We start from the raw sequence: 12,708 nt of genomic DNA, 5'->3' as shown, positions 1-12,708 counted from the left end.
TCCAGGTGCTCCAGTTTCCTCCCACAGTCCAAAGATGTGCGGATTAGGGTGATTTGTCTTGCTAAATTGTCCCTTAGTGTCAAGGGGATTATAAGTGTAAATACGGGGTTACGGGGATCGAGCCTGGGTGGATTGTTGTTGGTGCAGACTTGATAGGCCGAATGGCCCCCTTCTGTACTGCAGGGACTCTATGATTTACGGAATTAAAAAGGACAGCAGCAATATGAATTTGAAATTGGCTGAGTGACAGGAGACAGAGTGGTTAAAGGATGTTTTTTGGTGTGGAGGAAAGTGTGTAGTGGAGTTCCCCAGGGATCAGTGTTGGGATCCTCGCTTCTCCTGATGTATATTAATGGTCTAGGCCTTGATGTTCAGATCATAATATCAAAATTTGCAGATGACAAAGCGGAGTGAACTCCGTTTGACCAAGACATTCAAGAGGGAATAGAATTATTATGTGGAAAAGAAGAATGTGCAGGGCTCCAGGCAAAAGGCAGGTGAGAGTCCCTAGGTAAATTCCTCCCTCTGGAGTGCTAGCACAGACACAATGAGCTGAATGGCCTTCTTTGCTGTAACAATTCTGGGGGAGAAGAGGAGAAGCTGGAGACTAATCCAAGGGTGCAAAATGCAATTTCAGAATATGAAAACTACATGGCCATTTCCTATATTAAAATAGTGATTACAATTTTAAAACACTTTGGAATTTGTCAAAAGCAAAGTAATTTTTTTACTGCCATTTTGGCTGAGGTCAGCTTACCTCATAGTTAAAATACAAAGCTTTTTCAATAGCTGTTGAATCGACTCTATACTATTAGCAGATACAATGACAACAGAATAGTAAATGCGAGATTTGCTCAAGAACAGCTGAATGGAAGTAAAAGTATTCTGGCTGGAAATTTTGATTTTGGCCTGTTCGCTACGACTCTCACCAACTCCTCCAAATGCACCACAGAAAGCATCCTTTCTGGATATATCACAGCTTGGTATGGCTCCTGCTCTGACCAAGACCGCAAAAAACTTACAACGAGTTATGAACATATCCCAGTTCATCACGCAAACAGCCTCCCACCCACACACTCCATCTGCACCTTCCGCTGCCTCAGAATAACACCCTCGCACCCCGGACATTCTCTCTTCCACTTTCTTCCGTCAGGAAAAAGACATAAATTCACGTTGCAATGGACTCAAGAACAGTTTCTTCTCTGCTGCCATCAGACTTCTGAATGGACCTACCTTGTTTTAAGTTAATCTTTCTCTACACCCTAGCCATATTCTGCACCCTCCTCTTTCCTTCTGTCCAGTGTACTCAACGAACAGTATGCTTTGCCTATACAGCACACTAGAAACAATACTTTTCATTGTATTCTAATATGTGTGACAATAATAAATCAAATACTTGACTGGACAAAAGTGGCACCAGAATCAGCCGTTTATTTTCTACCTGCTACCCTGACTACACCAGCCATACTGCACGGTTGCTTGTGATACCTCTCTTGCTATCAGAAGCCAAATGAAAAATGGACATCCATGCTTTGGAACTACCAGGCAAACCTCTGCACAATCCAGTGAAGCAATGATGAATGCTTCAACTCTAACAAGGGGCCATCACCCCAGGATTATGAAGCAAGCATTTTGAATGGTGAGGCTACTCCCGCAGTCAGATGAATATAATATATTCCTGCAGCTACCACTATCTACCTCTATCGCTGTGGCACAGTGGGTTAGCACTGCTGCCTCACAACACCAGGGACCCGGGTTCGATTCCCTGCTTGGGTCACTGTCTTTATGGAGTCTGCACGTTCTTTCCACGTCTGTGTGGGTTTCCTCCAGGTGCTCTGGTTTCCTCCCAGACGTGCTGGTTAGGTGCATTGGCCGTGCTAAATTCTCCCTCAGTGTAACCCGAACAGGTGCTGGCGTGTGGTGACTAGGGAATTTTCGCTGCATGAATACTTCAGTGTTAATTCAAGCCTAATAAATAAATAAATTTTAAAACTTAAAAAAAAAATAACTTTTTCCCTTAACCCAGGCTCCAACCTGCAGCAGCTATGTCACAGCTTGAATGCCTATTCTGAAGAACAAATCTCTAAAGCCAAGCCTCCTATGATCAGGCCCTGCAGTCACACAGGACAACATCTATAACACAATGAACAGGCGCCATGCGGGCAAACACACATCTGAGTTTGATCATTTCATGTTAATCTATTAAAACCAATTCATCTCGTTTTAATCATGGTATTAATCTGCAGCTAATTAATATGCAAATTGAAAGGATTTTGGTTAACAATGAGGGAGTGATTAATTAGTTGGGTGGTTTTGTTCTGCGGCCGATCCAATTTTTTTTGAGAGTGAGGTTTTTTTTGTCAGAATGTGCAACAGTAAGGAAAATGAGTCTGTTAAAAGTAGCCAGAGTACACGTGCCAATAATTATTACCAGCATTTGTTAAGATAAATAAAAGTAACTCCAGGTAGTTTTGTCCTTTTTGGCTGCCAGGATCACTACGTTTTTACTGCGGTCTGTGTGGAGCAGACTTTGCCTCCCATTAGTACAGTCACGTCACCAAAACCAGTACTCTAATAACAAAGATGATGTCAAGTACAGATGCCATCTCCGTACCGACAGACACACACAAACAACACGAGTTTGTCCCTCCAATTCCTTGATAAGGCAAGCTGGCAATGGCTTTGCACATATACATCATCAGACTGGGGCAATTATATATCGCAAATATACTGGTTCACTCTCCTACCTCCGAAAGCTTGCCTCGTACTTTATGGATACCACTACAAGGTTAATGTTTAAGCTTATTTATTAGTGTCACAAGTAGGCGCACATTAACACTGCAATGAAGTTGCTGTGGAAATCCCCTAGTCGTCACATCCCGGAGGGAGAATTTAGCATGGCCAACGCACCTAACCAGCACATCTTTCAGACTGAGGGAGGAAACCGCAGCATCCGAAGGAAACCCATGCAGATATGGGGAGAACACGCAGAAGCCACACAGACAGAGTGACCAAAGCCGGGAATCAAACCCGTGTCCCTGGCACAGGGAGGCTGCAGTGTTAACCGCTGTGCCATCCCTGTAATATTTATTACACATCTGCTTAGCAACTCAGTGGCTTGCTAGGCCAATTCAAAGGGGCAATCCAAGTCGTGACCACAGTGCAAGATTGGAGTTACGTTTATGCCGGGCAAATTAGAAAGGAAACTGCCCTGCCCTGAAGTAAACCAGTTCAGTTTTTAAACACCAAAATGCCCCTTTTTTTTCTCTCTGCTGTCAAGATTCCAATGGTTGCATTTGCAGTTTCAGTTGCAAATTCAGTTTCACAACTTTCCACAATGGAATGCAAACAACCTCTGGGATTGCCCGCTCACTGTCACCAATTATTGCACTTACACAGCAACAGGAAAGGACACCCGTTCACTTCTAATATCATTGGAAAAAAACTGTTCCAATCTTAGTATTCCACCTGAGTTTATTTTAGTATTTCTGACTTATCATCATTCCTGTTAGAAGCAGTGTTCCCTGCAGATGTAGGTGTCAGATGGTCACTCCAGTCTTACCCTTCTTTCTCAAAGCGGCAATAAACACAAGGATTAAAAAGAAACGCGTTGGCAGAAAAGGTGAATTCAAATTATCTTTCGGGGGACTGGGGGTGGCAAATGGCGAGAAGACAAAACATGACACCGAACGTGGATTTATAACTTGCACTGCTTACATCCAAAACAGCAAGAGGGGTCTGGAACAAGTCTCTCATTAATTCTGGTTTTACCTCTGTTCTCTCGTACTACCGATGATCAGACTCCACAAAGATAGCTGAGACTTGGTTTCTGCTCCGCATCCAGACATATCAGAACAGCAATAAACATGTATATATACCCTCCATGGAATCCCTATAGGGTAGAAAGAGGCCATTTGGCCCATCTAGGCTACACCGACTTGCTGACAAAGCATTTTACCCACATCCTATCCCCGTAACTCACTAATCTTAATCATTTAACCATTAATTAATCATTTAACCTGCTAATCCCCCTAAACCTACACATCTTTGGACACTGAGGGACAATTTAGCATGGCCAATCCACCTAACCTACACACCTTTGGGCACTGAGGGACAATTTAGCATGGCCAATCCACCTAATCTGCACATCTTTGGGCACTGAGGGATAATTTAGCACGGCCAATCCATCTAACCTACACACCTTTTGAGCACCGAGGGACAATTTAACATGACCAATCCACCTAACCTACACACCTTTGGGCACTGAGGGACAATTTAGCATGGCCAATCCACCTAATCTGCACATGTTGGACTGTGGGAGGAAACTGGAGCACCTGGAGGAAACCCACACAGACACAGGGAGAATGTGCAAACTTCACACTAGTCAACCAAGACGGGACTTGAACCTGGGTCCCTGACGCTGAGAGGCAGCAATGCACTTTTGCACTAATGGGGTCCTACTATTAGACTCTGCTGGTAGAATCTGCCAACACAGCACTGGCCTCTAATGGTGGAACCCGAGGATTGCAGGAGTTTCATTTTCCCAGAAGCAAAATGGTTCATCATTTCTCCAGTAACCTGGGCCAATCCGATTAAGGTACAGGAGTTATCAGAGGTTGCAATCACAATCAGCAGACACATTTTAAAGCTAACATTTCCCAATAAGATTCTGCTAATGACTCAAATTCTCTTTCATATTTAACAGCAAAGTACTATTATACCTGTCAACCGTCCTTCTAAGTCATTTAAGGTGAAATATGCTGCTTACCATTTATCTTTGACCCGCCCCTAAAAACAGGTTTCTCCTTGCTGACTTAGTGTGTAACTGCACCACCTAAAACCAGAATAGCGAGGGCTTACAGTAACAATGAAAATAAGACAATAAAGAAACTAAAGTAGGCATGAAGAAAGTAAGGAGAGACTATATAAACTAAAGAGTATAATATCAAAGGAGGCGCAGGAACAGAGAAATCTCAAGGTACAGAAATGGTAGGACTAATTGACATCTCTTTTTGAAAGCACACAAGATCCTTACTTTACTATACGGAGGTCTAGAATATAAAATTCTTTATAAGTCAATATTTTTGGGCCCGGACAGAGAGAGAACATGTCTCCTTCTCTTAGTGCTTTGCCACTTTTCGTTTGGCTGACATCCAACCCTTGTGGTCCACTGTGATGCCTTGCCCTTATATTGTGGCTTGTTGTCTTCTTGTCCCCTGGGGTGTTTCCATTTTTATTCACATTGGTCTCTTTTTGGTAGACAGGATAGTGTATTCAATTCTGGATGCCACACCAAGGGGAGGATGGACAGGACACAGGAAATTTACTATCATGGTACCAAGGAAGGAGGATTTTAATTATTTGAAAAAAAGGGGAGCAACGATTGTTATGCTTAGACCAGAGAAGGTTGAAACAGGTTTGAATATAGGAGTTCAAAATTAAGGATTCTGACAAGACCATAAGACATAGGGGCAGAATTAGGCCACTCGGCCCATTGAGTCGGCTTCACCATTCAATCATGCTGATATTTTTCTCATCCCCATTCTCCTGCCTTCTCCCAATAACCCCTGATCCCCTTATTAATCAAGGACCTATCTATCTCTGTCTTAAAGACACTCAATGACTTGGCCTCCACAGCCTTCTGCAGCAGAGTTCTGCAGATTGACCACATACTGGTTGAAGAAATTCCTCCTCATCTCTGTTTTAAAGGGTCGTCCCTTTAGCCTGAGGTCTGCCCTCTGGTTCTAGCTTTCCCTACTAGTGGAAACATACTCTCCACATCCATTCTGTCCAGGCCTCGCAGTATCCTGCAAGTTTCAATAAGATGCCCCCTTATCTTCTAAACTCCAACAAATACAGACCCAGTGTCCTCAGCTGTTCCTCATACGACAAGCTCTTCATTCCAGGATCATTCTTGTGAACCTCTGGACCCTTTCCAAGGCCAGCACATCCTTCCTTAGATACGGGGTCCAAAACTGCTAACAATACAATGGGGTCTGACCACTGCCTTATACAGCCTCAGTAGTACATCCCTGCTTTTGAATTCTAGCCCTCTCGACATGAATGCTAACATTGCATTTGCCTTCCTAACTACTGACTGAACCTGCATGTTAACCTTAAAAGAATCTTGAACAAGGACTCCCAAGGATTTCCAAAGCATTTTCCCATTTGGAAAATAGCCTGCGCCTCCATTCCTCCTTCCAAAGTGTATAATCTCACAGTTTTCCACATTGTATTCCATCTGCCATTTCTTCACCCACTCTCCTAACCTGTCCAAGTCCTTCTGCAGCCCCCCTGCTTCCTCAATACTACCTGCCCTCTACATATCTCTGTATCATGTGCAAGAGTTTCCACTGTCAGGAGGGTTAATAGCTAGAGGAGGCAAAACTTAAATAGTTCACAAAATTTTTTTTTACAGCGTGATTATGATCTGGAATGCAATGGCTGAATGAAAAGGGTGGAGCAAGCAGACTCTTGTTTTCAGACTGAAGGGCCACACTTGAAACTAAGTTCTTTGAGGTGGTGTCAGAAACATCTAAAGGGGGGAGGGGATCCGTGAATGCAATATATTTACTTAGACTTCTGGAAAACTCGCAGCAAATTACCACAGAGAAGATTACTGAAGGGCAAGGCATGAGGCATGAGGGAAAGGATAGAAAAGTGGACCAACACTAGCTGAGGAAGGAGGAAACAGCAAGCAGTTCTGTGCAGTTTCTCAGAGTAGGTATGCGTGGGAAACTGCTCTGGAACCCTATTTCCACTGACAATGTTTAGGAGTTATTTGGATACAGGGATGGAAAGACTGGTGACAATAGGTTCAGACAATACTGAAGTAAAAAGAATGGCAATAATTTAGTCCTAAAGGAAACAGGATGGGACTTTGAGACGATGGTGGAATGGACTGAGTGGCCATTGGTAGTGCGAGGTTGCTTAAAACACTTGTTTATGACTATATTTTAAATGGGGAAAGCTTCACAGAAAAGCAAAGCAATCTCACATTGAGCTTCACAAGTCCCTGTTACTACACTTGAGAAGCTAAACCAACACAGAGAAAGGAAAATATGTAGATAGAGTGAGTTTTTTTAAATGTATTCCTTCATGGGGTATGGGCATCGCTGGCAAGGCCCAGCACTTGTTGCCCATCCCTAAACGTCCTCGAACTGAAGGCTCGCTATGCCATTTCCAAGAGCAGTTCAATCAACCACATTGCTGAGTCTGGAGTCACATGTAGGCCCCACCAGGTAAGGATGGCAGATTTCCTTTCCTAAAGGACGTTAGTGAACCTGATGGGGCTTTACATCAATCAATGACAGTTTCACAGTCACCATTACTAAGGCTAGTTTTCAATTCCAATATTTTCTTATTAATTGAATTTAAACTGCACTAGCTGCTTGGATAGGATTTCTATCTGAGAACATTAGCCTGGGCATCTGGATTAGTAGTCCAGTGACATTACCACTAGAGCACCAAAATAGAGTGGGAGGAGGAGAGACATTGCCGCAATCAGTTGAGTCAAATAGTTGGTTTCACAACTATGTATTCTATGTAAACAAAGCTCTCGCTCTTGCCCACAGACATGTGGGCCTCAACATTTCCCTCATGCTATTATCTTGGCTATTTTTCCTCCTCTCAGCCAGTTTCTTTCCATACTTATCCAAGACAATTCCAACACCCACTGCCACTCCAATATTTTCCTGGCCAAAACTATCTATTTTTAACCACGAATGTCAGGTTCGAGACTTCTGTTCCTGAGGAAACTCTGCTCCTTCCCCAAAAGGAGATCTAGTCAATCGCCATCCATCACCATCTGACTGAACTTGTCATTGCAAAGACATTTTCCTTTGATTAAAATCACTCCCTTCACATTAAAGCTGTTGTTATTGGAACCCAAATGGGCTGATATGCCTACGTTCGCATGGGGCTACATTAAACATTTGTGTGTTTTAGTCCTACTCTGGGGGCCCCTGTCTCACCACCTTTTCTGGTACTGCATTGCAATTTGATGTTCTTTACCTCCCACTCAGAACTGAAAATACACCAACTTTACTTCCAATCTTTGCTTCTCCCTTGCCTTTTCACATGGCCCACATCTGACTCTCCCCTTCCTCAACTCCTCTCTCCACATTTCTGGCAATTGACTGTTGACCATTAGCTACCACAAGCCTGGCGACTTCCACAGAAAACTCGACTGCACTTCCTCTCCTTCTCCCAGACACTTATTTACTTTCATCGAGTGCCACTCGAATGAAATCTGTTACACGGACACAAACGTAGGCCACCCATCAGCTGCTTCTGAACTTGTTTCGTGCTGTGCTTGCAATATCAGCTTATAACACAAGCAAACAGCAACAAGATTAATGAAAAATAATTACATTCAAAAAGGAAGGTGGCGGCCACGATGAACAAGATTTTAAAAATGATAATGTTTTGATTTGATTTATTATTGTCACATGTATTGGTATACAGTGAAAAGTATTGTTTCTTGCACGCTATACAAAGCATACTGTACGTAGGGAAGGAAAGGAGAGAGTGCAGAATGTAATGTTACAGTCATAGCTAGGGTGTAGAGAAATATCAACTTAATGTGAGGTAGATAAAAGAGTTGGAATTAAGATGGTATGCTGGGCACAGTTTGCAAGAAGTCACCACGCTCCGGTGTGCCCTTGGATTGAGCATATTAGCCATTCTGCCTTCAGCACACACCTGTAAAGCCCAAGTTACCTGTGATCTAATCAACCCACTGAGCCAGAGTGCTAGACGGTAAGGAATATTCTATTGCGACATCAGTGGCAGCCACCTGCACGCTAAAGGCATCTTTCCAACTCTTCCATTCAACAACAGAAGAAATAGATATTTGGGATAAAATGTATATTTTATTACGTCACAGAACAGGAGACCGAAAAGCAATTGAATTCAACAACGGTAACAACATACAGCTGTCAGCAGAAAAAAAATTCCAGAAATATCCTCTGTAAACCTCTTCCCCACATCCACCCCCCCAAACACCAGCTCAATTCTATAAGGGAACTCCTCAAAATCTACCTTTTCAAACCAAGCTTTTGACCATCAATTCTGATAGTTTCTTAAGAAGCTTCCTGTCAAATCTTGTTTGATTACATCAGCTACTCAAACTGCAAATGTCATCATCAGCGGCAGAGAAACAAGTAATTCCAAAATAAGGGGAAACTCATTCCGCTATTGGGAGGATCAGTAACTAAACAGGATAGAAACAGGAAGGCAAGGGAACTTTTATTTCCCCAATTATATCAAGTTGTTGCAGTCAGGGACATACAAAGGGGGTTAGGAAAGCAGATTCAGCAAGAACTTCCAAAAGGGAATTGGATAAATATGCGAAAGCCTGCGGGAAAAACGAGGGTGAGGGACTAATTGGACAACGCCTATCCAGGGGCAGAAAGATCGTGTCGACTGATCTTTTTCTGTGCTACAAGTGTTTATGATTCTAATTATATTTTTAAAATAGATTAGCAGAGATTTTCCAGTCCTGTCACTGCGGACACAGCGAGCCAGCCAAAGTCCATTGGCTTTGGCAGGACTGGAAGATCCCATCTGCGAGCAGAACCGAAAAATCCCAGCCCATTGTATTTGGAACACTATTTGTCCTCAAGACACAGGTAACCTGCTTGTCGGACTCTGCTGTGGGCAGGTGAGGTGACTATTCTACCTGCAATTTCTTCTCTCTTTATTACTGTCTGTTTGTCAATTTCTAACAAGGGTATGGACAGGGATGTTTGCAGTACTGCATTGCATGGATGTGGCCCCCAATAACATCCAGCTAATGTGCTGGAAAACAAAAAAAACCCAAACAAAACTCTTCCTAAATTCAGTTATTTATGACAGTTAGTTTATCTAAAATATTTCCACTAAAGTTATGATATACCTGATTTTTGTTTTTTAAAATTCATTTACAGGGTCTGGGCATCGCTGACAGGGCAATCATTTGTTGCCCATCCCTAATTGTCCTTGAACTGAGTGGCTTACTAGGCCAGTTAAGAGTCAACCACATTACTGCGGCTTTGGCATCACATGTAGGCCAGACTAGGTGAGGATGGCAGATTTCCTTAAGTGGATCTCTGGATTACTAGTCTAGAGGCTAGACCATTATGTCACTGCCTCTTCTTATTTCCAGATGGTAATACTATTCACCTCCCTGTTAATTTAATAATCTTTCACAGTTTAGAAATGCAGACACTGAATGTTCCTCGGATTGTTTTAATTGTAGCCAGTGATTAGTAAATCTAATGGTAATGGAGAGCCACTTTTCTGTCTTTATCATAGAATCCCTACAGTGCAGAAGGAGGCCATTTGAACCACTGCGTTACATTGGCCACAGTCCTACCCAGGCCCTATGCCCATAGCCCACTATTTACCCTAGCCAGTCCCCCTGACACTAAGGGGTAATTTAGCATGGCCAATCCACCTAATCTGCATATCTTTGGACTGTGGGAGGAAACCAAAGAAGCCAGAGGAAAACCCCGCAGACACGGGGATTAGGAACTGGACTCTGAATCTGCAGTCCTCATATAGTCGAGCGCAGCAAGAGTCCCTTTGGCCCATCTTGTTTGTCTGGAACCAAACAGAAGTGTAAAGAATGGAGTGCAGCACTGCAAAGCTAACACTTGTACATGTGCAGAACCCTCAGCTGCCCTTTTGCTGTGCATCTGCAGAGACCCGGTTCCTCACTGTCCACATCCACACCGGCTTCTCAATGCTTTGCCAAAAGTGGCACTGAAATATAAAACCCCTTTATAAGAAAAAGGGACCAGTCACGATACAAACAAAATTTAAAGCATTACTGCAGCCAATTCCATAGTTTTTGAGAATTAATACAGAAAATGACACAAGTAGTTAACGTTCAATCATCATTTAAAAATATAGCATTTAAATTGCCTGAATAAATCAGCCCTGATTGCGCAAAACCCTCTTTAAGCTGCTGCATTATGTGATGGGGTCGGGTGAATCTATCACCCCCTTAAGCATTTCAGTACCAATTAAGTGTTCCCCACTCCTGCCTGAGCCCCAGGCAACAACATGTGAAAGCTACAGAAAACCAGGGAAATGAAGCAACCACTCCAGCTAAAAATAATTGAATTGCAGTAATAGGCTGCTGTACTTTTACTGAGGAATTCAGGACAGCCGGCTGAGGGAAGGGTTCACCAGATGGGATGCCGTGCCCTCAATTCCATGATACAGTCCAGGCGACAGTCCACTCTTACACACTGCGCTTCTCTCAAAGTGAAATCCCCGGGAAAGCCATCAAGATCGCCGTAATGTAAACGTTACAGTCGCATACAACTGTGCTTATGCACAGTGGTTACTTTCTGCTTCAAACTGAAATGGAGTGAACTGTGTGGAGTTTGCACATTCTCCCCATGTCTGCGGACCTATGTGTGTTGCTGTGCATCTGCGCACACGTGTGCGTGCGCGCGTGTGCGTGTCTGTGTGGGGGATTCTATCTTGGGGGAAGTGGGATTGGGGGGGGTTTCCCCCCCACGTCTCGCGTGTGTTTCCCTCTGGGTTCTCCGGTTTCCTCTCACAAGTCCTAAGCTGTGTAGATTGGCCATGCTAGATGTGTGGGGCTGCAGGGATAGGGTACTCTGTCAGAGTGCGGACCCAATGGCATCCTTCTGCACTGTACAGAGTCTACAAATTGCCTCCTTCATGCTGAACTCTGAATTTTATTGTTGGGTACCAAATATAATTCAAGACCAGCTCTGCTACTGAGAAGTAAAACATTTGTTTCTCATCCCCTGGAAGGCCTAGTCACAGCTACGAACAGTGTCAAAGCAATCTGGTACTTGGGGTATTATATACAAATAGATACAGGGAGCAGAGGAATATTCTGCCCTGAACACTTATTCATTTTACGTTGTGGAGGTGGAGCATCGTTCTGCAAACTGTTCACTTTGTGGAGTTTACAGCTCGAAATATAGACAGAAGGGAGGCCCAATTTCTATTATACTTAAATCCCACTTTCGCAAAGGGGACCATCTGTGAGCAGAAGCAACATTTGCAGTATTTATTAAAGAATTAAAAAAAAAGGACATTTTGTCCAGGCTGTGCCACCCGGAGAAAAGAAGCTTGCATCGACATGCCAACCCCAAGCTGAACCCAGCAGTGCAAACAATTCCAAATTGATTTAACTCACCATTATCGAATTCATCTGGAATCTGCGGAGAGGAAAGAGAGAGAGAGAAAAAAAGATCAGTTTCTGCAGCCTGTTTACCAGCAGGATGGGAGCATTCATAGCCCAACACCATCCTCCCAATTAAAACAGAAATTAATCGCCAAACATATGAATATTCAAATACATCTGTCAATGGATGGAGGAAGCAGCTGGCTCTCAAACTACCGCCAGCACCCTCACTATAGCTAGAATCAGGTCTGCTGCTAGGCCTGGACTTGATTAGCAACATGCAGTGGAAGTCAATCCACTCACACCCCTTTCTATCCTCAAGGCTTGGGAGCTCTTGCTGGCTTTGCGACCAACTCATCCAAGTGGCCATTCTTTGTGTCTGACTGATTGCCCGCAGGTTACTCATAGGCATGACAAAGCCATGCCAAATCCTGTTGGCCAAACAAGGGCAAAGCACTGAATAGCGATTTGGAGTGATTGGCCTTGGCTTATTTTCTCCTCCAGCCTCCCAAGCCCAGGGCCAATTTTAATGGCCCATTTGCTGCTGCAGATAA

General features: G+C 43.5%; 1 protein-coding gene across 1 annotated transcript in view; it reads right to left on the bottom strand.

The window, feature by feature from the left end:
* The window catches only part of timm50 (translocase of inner mitochondrial membrane 50 homolog (S. cerevisiae)), a 135,845-nt gene that overhangs the window by 54,029 nt on the left and 69,108 nt on the right, over positions 1 to 12,708 (bottom strand). Inside the window, exon 3 of the mRNA XM_080181945.1 lies at positions 12,167 to 12,188. Within this exon, the coding sequence (XP_080038071.1) occupies positions 12,167 to 12,188 (22 nt within the window). The remainder of the gene's footprint in view (positions 1 to 12,166; positions 12,189 to 12,708) is intronic.

Source organism: Carcharhinus amblyrhynchos, unplaced genomic scaffold (assembly GCF_965287045.1).
Source record: "Carcharhinus amblyrhynchos unplaced genomic scaffold, sCarAmb.v2.hapA scaffold_44, whole genome shotgun sequence".
Classification (NCBI taxonomy): Eukaryota; Metazoa; Chordata; class Chondrichthyes; order Carcharhiniformes; family Carcharhinidae; genus Carcharhinus; species Carcharhinus amblyrhynchos.
Note: the sequence above shows the minus strand (reverse complement) of the source record. Positions and strands in the feature narration are given on the sequence as shown.